The sequence below is a fragment of the Drosophila montana genome, unplaced genomic scaffold (genome assembly GCF_035044405.1).
Source record: "Drosophila montana isolate Dmon_TW-CO22-7 unplaced genomic scaffold, ASM3504440v1 contig_3216_1, whole genome shotgun sequence".
NCBI lineage: Eukaryota > Metazoa > Arthropoda > Insecta > Diptera > Drosophilidae > Drosophila > Drosophila montana.
The window spans coordinates 560,490-579,620 of NW_026998096.1; the positions used below are offsets into that span (position 1 = coordinate 560,490).

At 43.1% G+C, this 19,131-nt stretch overlaps 1 protein-coding gene and 1 long non-coding RNA gene across 4 annotated transcripts in view; one reads left to right on the forward strand and one right to left on the reverse strand.

Annotated features, from left to right (window-relative positions):
- LOC135432906 (Ig-like and fibronectin type-III domain-containing protein 1) overlaps positions 1-18,528 on the forward strand; it is a 50,288-nt gene extending 31,760 nt beyond the window's left edge. Inside the window, exons 2-17 of the mRNA XM_064688799.1 lie at positions 5,444-5,534; positions 5,641-5,811; positions 5,864-6,001; positions 6,054-7,185; positions 7,298-7,511; positions 7,571-7,844; positions 8,449-8,706; positions 8,954-9,267; positions 14,634-14,781; positions 14,902-15,037; positions 15,112-15,304; positions 15,369-15,615; positions 15,681-16,350; positions 16,888-17,195; positions 17,277-17,524; positions 17,714-18,528. Coding sequence (XP_064544869.1) covers positions 5,459-5,534; positions 5,641-5,811; positions 5,864-6,001; positions 6,054-7,185; positions 7,298-7,511; positions 7,571-7,844; positions 8,449-8,706; positions 8,954-9,267; positions 14,634-14,781; positions 14,902-15,037; positions 15,112-15,304; positions 15,369-15,615; positions 15,681-16,350; positions 16,888-17,195; positions 17,277-17,524; positions 17,714-18,070 — 4,884 coding nt within the window. The 5' untranslated portion in view covers positions 5,444-5,458 and the 3' untranslated portion in view covers positions 18,071-18,528. The remainder of the gene's footprint in view (positions 1-5,443; positions 5,535-5,640; positions 5,812-5,863; positions 6,002-6,053; positions 7,186-7,297; positions 7,512-7,570; positions 7,845-8,448; positions 8,707-8,953; positions 9,268-14,633; positions 14,782-14,901; positions 15,038-15,111; positions 15,305-15,368; positions 15,616-15,680; positions 16,351-16,887; positions 17,196-17,276; positions 17,525-17,713) is intronic.
- Positions 16,344-18,535, reverse strand: LOC135432907 (uncharacterized). 3 transcript variants are annotated; one of them, XR_010436979.1, is made up of 4 exons: positions 18,414-18,535; positions 17,293-17,509; positions 16,943-17,228; positions 16,344-16,866 (listed from the first exon to the last, which is right to left on the reverse strand). It is a non-coding gene; the product is annotated as an uncharacterized LOC135432907 (long non-coding RNA). The 3 variants fall into 3 exon arrangements; XR_010436981.1 differs by having other exon boundaries at positions 16,344-16,873; XR_010436980.1 differs by having other exon boundaries at positions 17,293-17,581; positions 18,414-18,428.
- Positions 18,536-19,131: the final 596 nt, after the last annotated feature.

Here is a 19,131-nt window from a genome sequence, read left to right on the forward strand (position 1 = left end):
CTCAGCCAAACACGGACAAGCCAAAGGACAGGCGGTTAATCGGAAAAATACTTTGTTGGACAGCCACGACCATGGCAACAGGACTGTGAAGCGATTTTTGTGCTGCAGCCCGCCCAAAAATAGAGCTTCATGACAAGCCGCCGGCCCCCGGCCACCGCTTGCTTGTGCCTAGAAGTTGAAACTTTGAATTAGCCGGAAAGTGGAAAGTGTTGTCGGTTTGCTTTTGAAATGTTTTGCGGTGTATTCCATTTATCAAAAAGGCCATCTTCTGCAGTATACACCATATCTAACTGTCATTTGTCAGTCCTGTGCTAGCCAAAAAATAATGCGAAAATATCAAATATTTTATGTGTCTTGGAACGAACTTAAACGACATTTAATACAAAGCTTTGAGTACGGTAGTTGATCTTTATATGCATCTCGGGACATCTCGCTTGGTTGCTTCTTTTGAAACCTTTTGCTGCTGTTTATCAGGAATCACACATTTAAAATATTTTTTTTTTTGGCTTAACCTGCATCGGTTGGCATTGAAGATAGTTGTTAGTCCTGGGATCGGAATAAAATATAGCCTTCTAGACAAAAGGATTGGCCCTCGCAAATTGAGCTGATTTATAATATAAATATTTTATTTATTTTTTATTCAGCTGACAGCCGATCGGAATGTTTTGTTGCTTTTCAAGTGAAACATTTTCAGTTGGTTCACTTAAATTAGCTTGCAGCGATTTAGAAAGAGTATCTATGAAATAGTTGCTATTTACTCAAAGTTCTGGTTAGCTATGGAACTTTTGTCCTGACTGACTGATTGATCTGGAAATCTGAAATATTTACTTCTGGAAGACTTTAAGCGCAGCTGTGGGAAATGTTTGTTAGTATACCATAATATCGGAGTCAGTCTTATTTTCAAGTCCAATCGAGGCGAGGTTAGTAAAAAACTTGGCTCTAAGCCGGGAATAACCCGCTTGATTTATATTTTGCTTGTCATTCATAAGTATCTACAAACAAAAACTTGGTCGAGAAAACAATTTTGTTGCCTAACCGTATACTAATTTATTTTTAAATTGGCAGAGCAAGTCGGTTAAATATAGTTTAAGTCTCGAGCTTTGTAATTTTCGTTGCAAAAACGAGTCATAAAATTAAAATTAAATTTTCAATTGGGGAATTTCTCTTATGAATGCCACCTAAGCTTATGACCTAAGCTAAGGAATTTTAACTAATGTGGTTAACAAATGAAACGAACTTATCTCACCCTCACTCATGGAGAGGCACTCACATGTCGCAGCTCACGAGAAAGATGGGCGACTTTAACTGGTATTTTTGACGCTGTGCGCGTATGCTAATAAAATCAAAACTGATTACCACATCATCTTCATGCCACTCTGCCGAGTGGCACAGTGTGCGACATACGGAATCGAAGCATGCATATCGTATTACTCATACGCCACGTTATACAATTTACTTACAACGAGCGGAACGAGCGGAACGAGCAGAATGTTGACTGCTCAAACACGGGCCCGGCCAAATGAAGACAAGTAGATGTCAACCATGTTAGGCACGTATGTGTGTGTGTGTGCGTGTGTGTGTGTGCGTGTGTGTGAGTGATGGGTTGGTGTGCGTGTCTGGCTGTGCACAATGGCAACAAAGTCAAAATAACTAGAAAGGCAGAGCAAGAGCAGCAGCAAAAACAATTAATTGAGTGGCTCTTCGTACGTGTCGTTCCAAGTCAGAGTGCAACTGCGCCAGCGAGCGAAAGATAAAACGCTTTGCAATAGCGCTATAATTTAATCAAATTTGTCACGCTTGCAATTGAGCGAGTCCCGGCGGCTACAGCCACAGCCACAGCTAGAGCCGCAGCCACAGCCAGAGTCATCCTCACCGTCATCGTCACTATCACCATCGCATTTTCCATTGTGCGACAGAAGAAAATGCGAGTGAGTTGGCAATCGCAATGGCTGTCGCAACGCTTTCGCTTGAGCAATTTATGAATGGGCTCTGGGTGTCAAAGATCCAACTATAGTGGCGTCTAGGGGCGTCCCAGTCTATCCAGGGCTGGCCACGCCCAGGTGGCATGCGCGTTCACCCTTTGTAAATTCAATTTAAAATGCGTTTAACGTGCATTAAATACCGTCCCTCCTATTACTACAATTTTCGTAAAACCTAAACCCATTTATCAAGGCCAGAAAGAGGGTATATTGGTTTTGAAACATGTATGTAACGGGCAGCACCTTCGATACGAAATAAAATATATATTCTTGCTCAGCAATAATAGCCTTATCGATCCGGAACCGGAATATTATATAGTACAGGGGCTGTTGTAGTCGAGCACACCCGACTACAACGCTCTTACTCGTTTTTTTTCATTGTAGTCGTTGACATTGTCATTGGTCAGTGGTAATGATTCGCAGTTGTCGCTTAGCAAATGCGAAACAGACTTTTGATTCCCTATAAGTGCCACTGCCAAAGGCCATGGCGAAGCAAACAACATTCCAGCAGATTGGGCAAGGGGGTGCGGCAACAGCGGGTGACGGGCATTGATGTGTCGGGGACGCTGACGGTTGCACGGCAGAACAGGGTGACGATGGCTCGGCAAGGGTGATGCGAATGAAGGTAGCCTCAAAGGCATTACTGATTCTCGGGCTTGGCTAAGTACAATTTATGGTTGCATACAAAAAGTCGAATCTTTTTAATGATCTATTCAACCACATAATTAATTTAGCCTTCAAAATACTAAAAATAACTAGCAATTTGATCAAGAACCTTTTCAATGTGCTATTAAAACAAAAATTAAATAAACAAATAAGTAAAATCGATAACTACTGTAGGAGTTAAACAGCTGACTTCGCTCATGTTGGGTCGAATTTCCTAGACCCCTCTCAGCTTCATAGTTTCTTCAGTTTAGACTGCATACGAATGCAATTTGGCGTGATAAATATCTTTTCAGAAAGTGTCATAAAGTTTTTGTTAAAGCTGAAACTGATAAAATGAAATTGTGTAAGTGTATTTAACAGTCGAAGGAACTTTTTAATTATTGATGAATGCCTGTCTGCCCCAACATCTATCTGTCTGTTTGCATTAACGCGTCATTCTCTGGGCTTATAAAAACTGAGACACAAAACCTGAAATATATTTTTATTTATTTTTTTTTGGCTATTCTGCCCGATCAATAACATTAAATATCTGGTTTCTTAGCCATATCTCGTGGGCCTTATGAGATGGAACCCAATTAGCTTGCAGATTTTCGTAAATCAAACACATCGAAATATTTTGATGTTTATATATAAATATCATTTTCATACTTTCATATATAGTATCTTTATAAAAAAGACAATAAACAAGAAAAATGTGCTTCCTTCAGCCTGTTGCATACATTTTCACTTAAGTAGAAGGTATGCAAACTTTTTTAAATTAATTTTTGGTCTTTGATATTTTTGGTGCCATGATATTTTCGGTCAAATGCCGGACGTAATTTTACGTTTTCATCGACTTGCAAACGGAAGCGCGCTTTTACCGGCTGCCCGAGCTAATATCGGCTGGCAGCATTCAACGTGTCAGCGTCAAGCGTCTGTTAATTGCCGCGTTTAACAATTTTTTTCAACAGAAATACAAGAAGTACGAAATAAAACGATTAATATTTTGCAAAAAGAGGTCAGCTTATTCGCGAGTGCTCGACTAGCAGGTATCCTATGCCCTAAGACAGACACAAGCACTGAGGCCTGCGCACAATATGCCCATCTTTTGGCTAATCCATTTTCCAAGGGTATATAGTATAAAAATGCACATCAACAAACAGTTAACAAAACGTGCCATCAGCTTGACTACATGCGCCACGGCCAAGTCTATTTGTATACACTTGCAACGAGCATTTGAGCTCTACATGAGATATGTAACGCATTGCAGAATATATTTTGTTTACCATTAAAGTATTTTGATGAAGGCGAATGTCTGAAATCGTTCAGTTTGTCTGTCTGATATTCTATAAATGGAAACTTTCGTCTTAACCTTAAAGCTCTCAACTGGAGGACTTTTTGAAGTATTTGTATGAATTATATCTATGTTTATAAATATATCTTCAACATTTACGAGCTATACTTATATTTTATCTACATCAGCTTATTCAATCATATAGCTCCAATGTTCAGTCATAAGGTTTTTAATTGAACATATTTTTTGTTTCCGCTTTTCTATATATCCCCCATAGAAACGATCGATCAACAATTTATATAATATAATATTAGTTATATAAAATTAATCTCTGTAAACCTGCAAAAGGGCATTTCAAAATCGGCAGCCCGTTTGTTGTTTTTTTTTAGCCTAACGTCCATGTCAACGCGCTGCCCTCCCCATCCCTGCGGGGGTGTCGGCAACCCCCGAGGTGGCCCTGCCTGCAAGTGCTTTTGCGTTTGTCAGTGCGTTCGTATGTCGCGATTGCAGTTTGCAATGTTAGTTGGCAGCTGACAGGTGCTTCCGGCTGTATGTGTGCGTGTGTGTGTGTGTGTGTGTGTACGTCCGGGCCAGGGGCTTATGGCCAGCTACAACTTTCCCCGCCCCGAAAAAGCAAAATATGTCTCACAGTTTTTTAAAATTGATTGAAAAATATTGATTCACTAGTTTTTTAGCTACAGCATTTTTCGACAACAAAAATGTATCTACATGTTACAAAAGGGCTTACTAAAATGTTTTTCATAACCAAGAAACACATGTGTATTGCATTGAAGGTGCTGTCTCTGACCCCATAAAGCATACATATAAATTCATGAACGGGTATCTAAACAGTCGATTATATCGGCGGCCTGTTTTTCTGTAAACTATTATCTTAGTTTTAAATCTATTGTCATACGCCTTTGCAAATGTTCGCCTTTCTCTTGCAAGCAGTATATATGTCAGATCGGGCCACTATATCATATAGAAAGGATTGGTCGTAAGTTAGGTTCATGGGTAAACAACTCTTTTGTCTTTATATAAATTATATTAGTATTCTAGTAGTTGTCTAGAAGGGTATTTAATCTCCACCGTGCCTCAGATAGTCTTTTTTCTTGTTTTTACAAACTACCAAGTAAGTTTGCCTTGTCGAAAGATACCCTGAACCTTCTTCTACCAAAACTAAAAGCAAGCTGCTTCTGGAATCAGAATATTTCACTTTTGGGCATTTTAGGAGGTACGTTCTAGGTCTTTGGTAGTTATTCACAGTTTGAAAATTTTATGGTCAGAATAAGTATAGCCGCAGCTTAACTGCATATTAACCGGTATATTTATAAACGGAAGCTGGAATGTTGGTAACAGCAGCTTGGATTATGGTATCAACTAATCTGGAACTGCCTGATGTACATATTGATAAAGTCACCAGGCATACTAATCGAAACTACCTATTAAGTTAGAAGTTTATTTTCCAATTTGAGAAAAAATAAATGCAATATTTATTTATATAAACTACCTTTTTTATTTGCAGGCAATAAAAGGAATAATGCTCAAGCTGTTCGTGTTGCAAATAATAACGATATGTCTATTATTAACGCACGTTAATTCAGGTGTGCCAATTGGTAAGTGCAACTTTATAGCCAAGTAAATGGGGGTGGGGTAGGTGCAATCTGTTTGTGGCCTTTGGGAATTCACGTTTAATTCTGCTACTTATAAACGATAATTTAGGAACTGGTGGACCATCGCTCATATACGAAGACAAAGACGCTCTGTTAACGTGCGTTGTCTCCGAAAATGCGTCGAATAATACGGTGATATGGAAGAAGGGTGACGAGATCTTGACGGCTGGCACAGTGCGTGTCACCAAGGATCAACGTATTCGGGTTCTGCACGATGAGAGTAAGTGAAATCAGTCAGATATTCAGCAGGCGGATAACACTCCTCTACACAGATCCAAAGGGAAGTAATTTGGAAATGGGCGGAGAGGTTTGGGTGTTGCTGATCAGATCCCTGAAGGCAAGCGATTCGGGCGCCTACATCTGTGAGTTAAACTCCGAGCCCGTCCTGCGCAGCATCCACATACTGACAGGTAAGTTGACTAGCTTTTAATTGTTATCGTAACCCAATTAACTCCAATTTAGTTAAGAAGCTATCGAGGGGTTCGCAGATGAATAGCACTGATCCAGTGACGGCCGAATCGAGTGATGTCTTCCTTTTACCGCCGCCCCTCAATGCGCAGGACAATCGCAGCTTTTGGAGCCCGAGTCAGTCGCCACCGCAGCTGACGCACGATTTTACCGAGTGCTGTGAGCGTTCGAATGTCTCCGCGCAGTGCATGGGCTTTTGCAATGTTCACAATATATTGGATGGCACAACTGGCATCGATCCCGAGGCCTGCGAAAAGGACTTTCCGAGCATTGTGAGATGCATGGCCGATGGCCGCAATCATGTGCCGTGCTGTGTGGAAAAGCAAATACCTGATTTGTGCCAAGACATGTGCCGCGGTGAATATACACCCTTCACTGACAAGCTAAAGACGCGGGTCTCCTGTGTGCAGCACACCCTAACAGGGCTGCAGTGCATCCTCAAGGGCATACAGCTGATACCCAGTACGCCCATCCTAGTTTCGATCGAAGATGTGCGCGAGACTAGCGTCAACATCAGCTGGGCTCCACCGCAAAAGCTGGCCGACCAGGTCTCCCATTACACTGTGAACCTCACCATTTTGCACAGTTTCGACGAGGATGAGCTGAGCGGTGAAGTCAGGCACCAAACACCAGATGCTGCCGATAGGGAGCAAAAACCGGAGCAAGTAATGTTGTACAATGTAACGGCCAATCAAACATTCCTCGCGCTCGACACGCTCAGCCCGCTCACCATGTACGCTGTTGTGTTGACGGCCGCAAACGAGTACGGTTCCAGTTTGCCCAGTGAACGGCTTCGGTTCTTCACCCACACTAGCGCTTCGGTGGCCGAGTCGCAGGCGGGCAGCGCAGATAAGGAGGTGATGCCCGCGATGCCGGACATACGAAGTTGCTGCGAGGCGAGTGGCTTGACCCATCGCTTGTGCATAGACAAGATGTGCGATCCGCAGAAGACTGACCTGGCCACGCTGCCCGACTTTATGGTATGTGCGCCCTGGTCGAACATCACCTTCGGCTGCCTGGCCAATAACATTGATCATACGCCCTGTTGTCGTGCCCGCGGCATACCTTCGGCCTGTTTCCCCTTATGCGCTGGAAAGCTGACTTCGCTGGACTTCAGTTTGTTCAAGTAAGTGAGGGGGTAAATTAAACATTATTTAGATGAATACATTATAATGTTGGACACTCCCGACTCCCGACTCCCTCTTACTTGTCTTAATAATATAATATATATTTGCCAGATGCCTGCGCTTCATGTCCGAGTACAGCAGCTGTCTGTATCAGGGCTATGGTGTGCTGGCCGATCCTCCATCGAAGCTGCGTACAGTTGCAAAAACGGATAATTTCGTCATACTGGATTGGAATAATCCCAAGCGGCTTGGCAGCACTGTGAAAACCTTTCACGTGAAGTTCCGGCGTCTCGGCGTTGGCGATGACTATCTGACGGTGGAAAAGGCATGTACAATGGCATGGCTACTCGCCAGATTGCTTGGCTAATTTAATTAACTTTGCAGCGTCAGCCGCCACTCATTCTGGAAGGCCTAGAGCCGGACATCTATTACGAGTTCTATGTGGTATCAATTAATGCGTACGGAAAAAGCGAGCCGTCTCCACGTCTTATCACCCGTACATTGCCCGCCGAGCTGGTCGCAATGCCCGCAGCCAAATACAACATGACGACGTGTTGCAAGGCCTCCGGCCTGCTGCCACAATGTGCCCCACTCTGTTCGTACAACATACGCCTGTCGGACATTGAGAATCTCGGTCCGGCATGCCGTGCCCAAATGCGTGAGTAGCATCTAAGCCCACTTTTAATGACGTCCACACAGACATACATATGTATGTACGTATCTAGCAAACACTAATTAGTGTCAGTTCAGGAGCCAGATTAATCAACTCGCAATCGGCTAATCCTACTACGGATGACTGTGATTTTAATGAGCTCATTTAAATTTGGTTTTTCAAAAGGTTGCGAGGGTTGAGCTTGTTAAATGAAACAAAATTAAAGAGAAAGGTTCGAGGCAAAACCTGGATGCATAGAAATGGAAAACAGGGTTTGTCTGGCTTGTAGCCTAGATTTCAAGTCTATTATGCGATGACTTGCTGCAATTTGGTAAATCACTTTAAATAGACATCAAGACTGTGGCAGATGCCGCTAAATAGGCGCAACATGCTGAGTCACTTAATGTTTCATTGGCTGCAAAAATTGTCGAGTTAGAAGAATCGCAGCCCATCGTCGCATTGTTAGGCGAACACTTAAACAATTGATAGTTTTTTAATATAATAAAATAATAATATAATAATAGCGTAAATTGAGGCATTGCAAGCTCATGCTGCTCGCCTAGCTCATGCAGATGTGCCGCTTATTAAACACCTTCTTGATTATTTGCAGCCATTTTGGCACGCTGTGCAGCTGGCGGACGTGACCACAGCCCCTGCTGCAGCAGACGCAGTGTTATTAACGCATGCATGCCACTTTGCCGCGGCGTCATGCCACTCGCGTTGACCACCAGATCGACAGCAGCAGCAGCAGCAGGAGCAGGAGCAGGAGCAGCCAGCGGCGGCGGCATCTCATCATCATCTACTTTGGCCAGCAATATGCCCGATTGTTTGTCATACGCTGGCAACATATTGCAGTGCTTTGAGGAAGGTGAGTACTGGCTGCCATGATGCCCCTCAATCCATCTGAGTGTCTGTCTTGTGTCTATCTTGTGTTTTTGTTAAATGGCGTGTCTGGCCATGTTAACCATACGCACTGTTGCACACAATTGTGCGTGTGTGTGTGTGTGCGAAATTGAGTGTTTGGACCTAACCCACAAATTGGCAGACAAAACCAATATTGGCCAATTGAATTTGCGTTGCAAAATCTGCTTTTGACCGATTTCACTGTTTTCCAGGCACAAATAATATACCAGGACCGCCAGAAGATGTGCACGCAACCTCGGTAACTGGCAACAGCATAAGCATTGCCTGGACTCCACCCAATGTGGACGCCACAGCTGCCACAACTGCCACGCCCACTGACATGACAACTGGCGATGAGCTGGCAGCTGCTGCCAGCGTTGTGGCCGGCGATGTTGCAACAGCAGCTGACTCCACGGATACTGCAGCTGATGCTGCTAATAATGCTAATGATCATATTGAGTTCGTTGTTCAATATGGCCGAGTCAATAACATGACCATGTACGAGACAATTGCCAAATTGGAAAACGTGAGTACAGCTAAAAAAAAGTAGTTTAAATCAAATTAAATCAATTTAAAGCAGAGAGCGCCTATAGCTGTCCCCATTTCAATCTAGCTGTATATCAAGTAAAGTCCTTTGAAATCAGTTATCAAATATTCGACAATATCCTCGACCACCCAGAGATTCCGACACGTGCTGAAAAGTTTCAACTGCAGACAGCGGGGGCGGCTGCGGCTCATAACTGTCGTTTGGTTCGGGCACGTGACCATAAACTAGTCACAATAGTTCCCAGCCAAAACTGGCAGGCAAACAATGGAGCCAAAGTTGGCATAATATACATATAAATTGCCAGTGGCATTGTTGCAGCTATTGACTGTTGTTGTCACACATCAAAGCTCAGCAGCGCAGCGCCACCTGCGCCTGCAGCATCAGCCATGGCCATCAGCAGAGTTATTGGCCTCAAAAAAAATAAAAAAAAAAAGCAAATGCTAAAAAATGCAAAAACAACTGGCAAATGTTTGTCGCGTGTCGCTGTTGTTCTTCTTGTTGTTGTTGTTGTGAATGTTGTTGATGCGCGCAAAATGTTTTCAATGCGGGCAGGCCCCACTGGCGGCCTGTCGCCGGCGACCTGCCCATGGTGCCAGCATCCAGCATCCAGCACGCAGCGCCAGACACCAACCGAATCGATATTGGAGAAGCGCGCTTAACAGCGTGCGGCTGCTGTCAGCATTAGATGTAGCCAGTGGTTTTTTTCCTATACCCTTCCAGAGGGTATTTGAAGTTGGCCACTAGATTTGTAATATTCTATTCTATATAAGCAGCCAAGTCGATATAGCCCTCCTCTGACTGAGCGAGAAATCTTTCAGTATTAAAACTATTGTCACAAAACTTTGCATAGATTCGGAATTTTTTTCGCACACAGCATTTATGTCCAAATCGTTCGAATCGGATCGTAGCTTGCCGGATGGGCTTCTTCTTCCTTCTTCTTCCCCCTATCTACCTAAATATATTTTTTAAAATAACTTAAAATTATCCCCAACTATTATCTATTCTTTCTTTACTCTTTTTTACTAACTTTTTCGTCCCTTTTATCTCATTTTCCAAAAAAAAAGAAAAAGTTATCAAAAAAGAGTAAAGAACGAATATATAATGATATATTCTTACTTAATATAGTTTACTAAGGCAATTAATTTAAGTTTTCTTAAGTGTACTTGTATCTGTACTAACATCGGACGACTATAACATTAATGTAGCTCGGAAGAAAAGCTATTATATGGGCTACTTTTCTGTTTTTCCAGATGTCTTGAGCAAGCTCAGCCATTAGGAGTTTCATTATGCTTCCAACATGTCTGTATAGCCATATCAAATCGGTTTACTATATCTACCTACCTATCTTTCTATAAACGACTTGATAAAGTCTCGTCTGAAAAGTTCTTCTGGCCACTTTTGCCTACAAGGGTATTCATTCTTCGCCTTGGCCAAGGCTGCATCTCTCGTTTTTCCTTCAGCTCAAAATTCATTCGCCTGTTCACTTTGGTTTTGTTGGCCTGGTCGAGCGGACGCAGCTGTTGCGGAGCTGTTGGCTTAGCTTATTTCATTTTTTTCCCTGACCGCCTGGTGTCAATTGGTTTAAATGCGCCCCGGTGCTTTGGCTTCAGACTTTTTGGCTGCTAGTTTAGCACTTTTTCATGTATATATATATAAATATATCTATGTGTTCATCCATGCACGTTGTTGTATCTTAAACTCTTTGTGAGGTCAAGAGTATTATTGACACGTGGAGTTGGCATGTGACCCCATAATAAACTTAATTGCTTTAGATCGAGCCAGAGATGTTGTTAACTTCGTTTAAGTATTTTAAGATGCACACCATAATTTACATCTATAAAGAGATGCAGCTGAGAGTGCTTAATACTGGAGTAAAATTTTACACTTGCTTGGAATATTAAATAATAATCCAAATTTTAATTTTGTTTTCTTAAGCAAAGTTAGTTGAGGAAAGCAAAATTACCATTAAGACTTTGAGAGCCATCGAAATTTGGAAATCTCTTGCGTTTTCTGAGTGAACAAATCATAGCTAAAGCAATTACCTATGAAATTAGATAACAACCAATAGGATTCTCTGCGAGCAGTGTTGGGTAGCGCCCAAAGAGCCTAAAAGCTCCCCAAGCCAGCTTTTTTACTTCTATCTGTAAGGATCCTCCGAAATGAGAGCCAGGATTGGTGTTGGTTGGGGCCATAAACTTGAGTTTTGTAAAGGTAACTTTTGCAATGATTTTTACTGCCAAAAACATGTGAGTTTTTTGTTCGTTATCAAATACAACCTAAATGATGGTCATAAAAACTTTTTAATATGCTTTCTCAAGGAAATGATAAAATTCCTGCACAGACTGCAGTTCACCAATTAGATACATTACACATTCCTATGCATCTCCTTGCTGGGATGAGAGATGACTTGAGGAGAAGAAGATTGCGCTTCAAGTTTCTGACTGTGGAAAAGAGGAAAATGAGCACCTTGGGACGTAATTGTATAGCCAAAAGGACCTTAGTCTGAGCGGTTGATGCGACGCAGCTTCACGCAGCGCTATGCTCTTTGCATATTTATTTGTTTAAGCACTTGCTTTCCTGTTTGGTAATTGCTTCTCGCTCTGCAGCTGGCAGGACCTCAGCTCACCTCACCTCGCTCTGCACCTTCCTGCCACACCTTCCCGCACGTGCTTGTGCTCGTATTAATTATTCATTTGGGACTGGTTCGTGCGACTAATCTAAAAATGCCACTTGCGGCACATTTCGATTGTGGTTTTTAGCATTTTTTGCTTGAAAGAGATACAATAACTGACTCGAAAGAGGCAGTCTTTCTGTCAGGTGGCTATAATACTAATGGCCTGCTTATAATACCAATTTCGTTAGATGATTGGAATAATATCTTTTTTGCTGACCTTCTGTCACATATGATATCACAATGTGATATGATCACATCTGATCCCCCTCCTCATTCTAAGCTACATTCTTGAATACTTTAAAATGAATTGAAAATGGGCAGTAGGGTATAATAGTTTTTTGACAGATATAGGCATCTCCAACACGATAAGGTATATGGTATATATTTATAATAAGAGCGGATTCCATATAGATATGTCCGTTTGTCCGCACTTCTGACAGACTATATAGGCTCAGAAACTGCAAAAGCTTGCGACTTGATATTAGAAATATGTTTCCTCCTATACCATAAAAGGAACAAGCTTATCCTTTTTCTTTCAATATCGTTGCCCATTTCCAAAATATCAATAAATGTTCATTTTGAGATATGGCTTTTTTAAGCACAGCTCGAATACAACAGGAACTAGATAAATCAAATTGAGGTATGCATAGATCAAGAATATTTCACTTTTTGGATATCTCTATTCATTCCGATACTTAAGTTCGATTCCTAATCATGGCCCGATTTTTATATAATTTTGCTTGTTTGTTGGAATCAATATCATCATAGTTAAGTCGTAGTCAGCTATATGATATAAAGGTCAGATAAGGCAAGTTACAAAAGATATGACGCCTTCACTGAAAAAACTACATTTCCGTCAGACATACAACCAGGGCTATGTCTACTCGGTTGCACATAAAACTCAAGACAATTCATATACGTTTTATTGGATAGAATAAGTCTCTCCGTCTTGTGTGTTACACATGTCCATATGAGGGAGGCAACTATAGACATTCTTGCATGCATATTGCATTCTTACAAATTAAGAGGTGCAACAGCAGCAAACACAAAAAAAAAATAAATAAAGCTGCATCAATGTTAGAGATATCATATGATTAATTGTTTGTTCTTCAGAGGCCTGGCATTGACTTACTTACCAAAATGTCAATGCCTCGTGCGGAGCGGACGTAGATTAAATCGCTTTGAGTGTTTATATCTAGTAAATAGTGGCAGCAACGCGTGAGCATAGATTAGTCAAGAAGATGTACACCAACAATAAACAAGAAAGCTCCGCTTACATCAGCACGCCGAATACTAAATACTCTAGCTAACTTGGCTTAGAATTCTGAAAAACAACCTTATCTCCCCATTGCACTCAAAGGCTGAAATGATGTATTAACATGATGTCGATATCGGTTTGCAGATGATAATTCTTAATATTCTTAATTGAGTTTAAGAATTCTTGAAAAAAAAGATGTATTTTCTTTATCCATTTTCGCCGGATCTATATGCTATATGTTATGAGGGTTTCTTCCAGCTGACTTTGAAATATTTACTACCTACAACAAATAAAAGGAGCCATATTTTATTTTATTACACCAGCTGATGTAGAAATGAGTACAAAACGAGAATATGAGTACCTAAAGAATGGTCAATTGGAAAAGAAAACGAGCTTTTATGGTTGAGTGCAAAAAAGTCAACTGTGACAAAAACAATTTCGCTGAACTGCAACGGCTTTGTGTTGTTGTTGTGTATCTTAATTTACATAGATACGCGAGTATTCGCAGTCAGCCACAGTTGTTCCCCGCCCGTTTCTCGACGTGCAACTAATTAACATTTCTCGATGAGAGTTCGAAAAGCGTTTCAAGCTGTTGCCGCAGATTGGCTAACGATTTTTAATGTGTGTCGAATGAATATATAGAGTATCGAATGTCGTACATACTTAGTTTGTGCATCTGTATGTTGGCGCTGTCAATTTTGGCGATGAGTTTTGAAACAATCTGACGCCAGATACGAGCGACAATGGCAATGCCATCGCATTGCATCGCATCGCAACGCGTTGGCAGCTGCGTTAGTGTTAGCTGGCGGTGTCATTTTGTGGCTAAATACCGCAAATTGCGCTACTTTGGCAGCAATTACAAAAACTGCTAAACATGACAACATGTCTCCCAGCGAAATCAAGCTAAACCGCGGCCGCTGTCGCAGTCGCAGCCGCAGAATGCACTGAACAATTCGTTCGACTCCATGTGCGTCTCGTTAATGCGTATTTTGAATACTCGTTACCCCCAACAAAAAAAAAGGAGTATCATTTTGGCTAGGTGCTGCCATGGAAGAGCATAGCTGATCCTGATATATTCTGCATCACAATTTCAAATCAAACTCCTATAGTCAAAAAAAATTCCTACGTGAAAACAGAGTAACGCGCAGTCTGAACTTTCTTACTTGTTATACCTTGTATCAATAGAATCATCTGTTCATAATATGGAACTTGTAGCATCAACAGGCCATCTCGATTGTGCTCCTTTATATATTTGATAGCCTCTCTTTGGTTCTACAACTGAAATAGTTAGATATTTTACAATAATATTCCATATCATATATAAGAGTAGGGCATCTCCCAGTCGAGCAAGCTCGACTTAAGCATTCGCACTGGCTAATCGGCTTTTGTACATCTACGTAATTTTACACTTAGGAATTGACCACCAACGAGACCAGCATAGATCTGACCAATTTGGAAGAGAATGCCTTATACCGCATTATGGTTGTGGCGCGTGGAAAATTTGGCACATCGCTGCCGGCGTCAATGCTGCTGATAAATACGACAAGTGCTGGCGAAAAAGGTAAGTCATTGAGGTCTTTGCATTTGGGGTCAACTCGAACTCGAGCTCGGACTGTCAATGCCGCGAGATTTGCTTGCTTGCTTTTGGTCAGACAAGTTGCTAATTTGTTGCACTTTGCAGCTGAATATCAAAACGGAACCTGGGGCGCGCCATCGCCGCCTCACTCTCTGACCGTGCTTACCCATAGCGCGACCTGGATGCAGCTGACCTGGCAGCCGTCAGAGTATTCGCATCCGCACGAGCGCATTACCTACAGGTGAGCTAGAGTCTTGGTGAGGGGATAACCTGGGCCGTGTAAGCATTATGTGTGACTAAGCCGGGCTATTGCAGAGTCTACCACAAGGCGATGAACGCAGCGGACTTTACCAAAATTGAGACGAAATTGGCCTGGCTGCGCATGACTAATCTGAAGCCCAGCTCGCAGCATGTGCTCTATGTGGAGGCGGTTGGCGAGCGGGCGACATCGCTGCCCTCAGAGACGCTTGTGGCCTGGACGGATCCCGCGCTGCCCGCCTTCGTGGATGTAATTTGTTTAATTGTTGCCTAGACTGCTAAAAGAGTTGCCATTGAAAATCCCTTTCCGACAGCCCCCAACAGTGCATCCGGTCGACAACATACCCGAGGGCGGTTCTATGACTATTCTGTGTCTGGCTCTGGGCAACCCGGCGCCCACAATATCGCTGTACGTGGGCGGTCACTTGGTGCGGCAGGACACTTCCCGGCACATGGTGACAGTCATACACAATGTCTCCGCGGACATGGAGCACGTTTCGTGCTACGCGGACAATGGCTATGGTGTACCCATGCAAGCCACCAGACGCGTTAATATCTGCTGTAAGTTGTGACCGAATCAACACACGAACAAATCAAGCCCTCAATGCGGTTGACCCTTTCAACAGATCCACCCAAGATTCAAGCGGCTGGCATAACTGTCGCCTCCATTGGGGATGAGGTGGAGCTGCGTTGCATGGTCGACTCGAAACCGGCGCCCAAGACCATTTTCTGGCGCGATCACGACGGCCGCGTGCCCGTGCCACAGGGCGGCAACTATTACGTGTCGGTCACGAATGTGTCCACAATTTACGCAATGTCGCTACGCATCAGCAAGCTGCAGGCCAACGATGTGGGTGACTATTTCTGCCATGCAGAGAATCCGTTTGGCTCGTCCACGACGCCGGTATCGGTGCGTATACGCAATACGCCGAATCTAAGCCGGAATGTATCGCAATGCTGCGCCGAGCAAAACGTCTCGCTGACATGTCGGGATGCTTGCACGTACTACGTGGACTTTGACGCCATAGCCAACAGACCCGAGTGCATCGTCGACTTTGACAAGTTGATGAAGTGCGCCGCCGACGGTTCGGACCATCGATCTTGTTGCGCGGACGAGCAGGTGCCACGCAAATGCTTGAACTGGTGTCGCGGCGATTCGGTGCGCTCGAAGGAAATCTGTAGTCTGCAGTATGCCAGGACCATCATTGGCTGCTTCGAGAAGAACCGCGACCGCCTGCCGGGGCCCCCAGAGAATGTTGTCGTGAGCGTGCTCTCGGACAACGAGGTGAACATTAAGTAAGTGGCCAGCTGGCAAAGTTTCTTCAATTCAATTCATTTCATTTCATTCCGACCTATCAAATTTAATCTCTTAACTATGTCCGGCCCACACACACATTTTCATTGCTTTGCCGGAACTGAACTCATCCATTTTCCTCACAAGCCAATACATTCATTACCCTCCTGTGCCGATTCTGTATGCCAGAAGTCGCCACCAGTCCGTGCGTGCCCGCTGCTGCTGCTGCTGACTGCACTAATAGACCGCAAAATCCATTAAAGCTGAGATTTTTATCTCACTTTAATACACTTAGTCAACGTCAAAGGTTGCGCACACAAGCTCGGATCGGTTCTTGTGCACAGCGGATAGCAGATGGAGGCTGCTAGCTGCTAGCTGGTGGATGGTGGATAGTCAGCAGTGGGCGTTGGGCGGTGGGTTGGTCCAGATGCCAGTCCGCATTAAATTTATTAAAATTCCAGACAAGTTTTGCGCCTGCAACAATATTACCACTCATAATATGGCGCCATGCACACGGTCTGAAAACTATTTCATTACAGATGGGATGCTCCAACAAAGAATCCAAATGCCGTCGACGGCTATAGAATATATTACCATGAGGCCGCCTTGCTGCCGCCATTGTCGGCGGCGCAGCCAAACGAATCTTCGATGGAGCCTGCCCTGGATACACTCGCCTCCATGAATAATGCAACAAGTATGGGCAACAGCAATAACAACAGCAACAACAACAGAATAGCTGGCGCTGTGGAAATTCAACGCATCGACGTAAAGGACACAACAATAAGCATTAATGGGCTGAAGAAGGACGTGCTGTACGAGCTGGTGGTAAAGGCTGGCAATACATACGGTGGGTGAACTTTCGAATCAACTCGACTGTGTGCTGTGCATCAAGTTAAGGCTAGGCTTAATTTGGCGACTTCTCTCACAGGTGCCAGTGTACTTACCGATCCGATTAGATTCACCCTGGGCGAACAGCAAGTCACCTCGGCCACCAGCAGCTATTCCAGCGCCGTTGGCACAATCAGCGGCATTGTGGCAAGCATTTTGGCCATCCTCTTAGCGGCAGCCGCCATTGTCTTCTATCGTCGTCATCGCTCCCATCATGGCAAGGCGGGCGGTAATGGCAATGTGGCGTTCGAGAATCCTACCTATACCCGTGGCCTGGAGCAGGTGCAGGTATGTACATTGTCTATTAACTATTGCTATAATCTTGTCATAAGCCAGCCGCAAAGACTGTAAAACGTTGTGCTGCATAAATATACTTATTTACGCGCCTGATATAACTGCGATGTGTCTCTTTCTCCTTTTGTTGTTTTCAATTGTAAAATACAAACACACGCGTACACACACGTACACTCACTAAAGCTACCAACTGTGACATCGGCCATCACAGCACAAAATGGAAACAATCACACGCATGGCAGCAGCACAGGCAGCAGCCTGGGCGCACAGAATGGCAGCAACAGCCACAATCACAATGGCCTTGCAGCCACAATGACGACATCCGCATCGACGACAACGGCCGCGGCGCCTGATACGGGGACCACAGCCAAGGGCGGCAGGCATCAGCAGCAGCAGCGAAATGGCCGCGGTCGCTCAGATGCGGCGCATCAGTTTCACAACCCGCTTACTAACACGCAGTGCAATGAAGTAAATCCCTCAATTTATGAAGAGCTCAAACTTGGCCAAGAAGGTGCTGGATTTAGGAAACTTGTGCCATAAATGACAAGCGCGCACAACGCCTACAAGAACCGAAATTCCCAAACATCTCAAGTTTAGCTAGTTAGCTTACATATGTGTCTGTATGTACATCCGAATACATATATAGGCACATATGTTTGTACATACTTACATTCGTTCGTACAATGTAGACAATGTACAATCGCAAAATGTAGACATAGGCCGTGTTAACAGCGCGAAGCGCAGCCACAATCCCAAACTCACACACCCACAAATACGCACAGAACTCATATATACACACACACACAACATAAACAGACACACACACACACGCACGAACAGACAGACACGCTGACATCTTTACAGAATGCATTGCGAGAAATACCTGGGTAATATTGTGTAGAAAACGATTGCTAAGATTTGGTTAGTGTAAAGTAACAAATTTGTAGTATGTAACTGTGATTGAAAATTGTGTAAAATAAATTTAATTGGTAACAGTACTAAGCTACTCGTGTAAGCTAAAAATTGATTTAAAACTAAAGTTGCCACTGCTTTTGTTCAGTGTAATTTGAAGTAAACGCACTGTTTAATATAACAATTTAATAAAAGTAATATAAAAGGAACTGGTTGATAAAGCAAAATTAACGAAGATCCCTGCTTACACAATAAATAAAAATACTATATACATACATACATATGTATGCATATATATATATGTTGTATGTGTATATGTAAATACATATGTATGTACCAAGTGTTGCCAAATATTGCTTAAAAAAAGTAACTGAATCCAACGTTGATAGCTTAAAATAGATGTATGTACATATGTATGTATGTATATGCCTTCTGAGCACAAATTACCTAGGCAGTTCATGGTTCGCGATGTTGGGGCACAAAATTCAAAGTGTTGCCTCTCTTGCGCACTTTCCTTTGAAGTAGTCGAGGGGGGAGGCGCACTTGGTTGTTTGGGCAATGCATCGCACGTTTTAAGTCAAGCAACTTTGCGCAGACTGGCAGTAGGTGCGAAATTTGTTTGCAGAATCAGAAATGCACTTTTAAATGCAGCGACTAAAATTTAGATCATCCATCCGCGCAATCTAAAG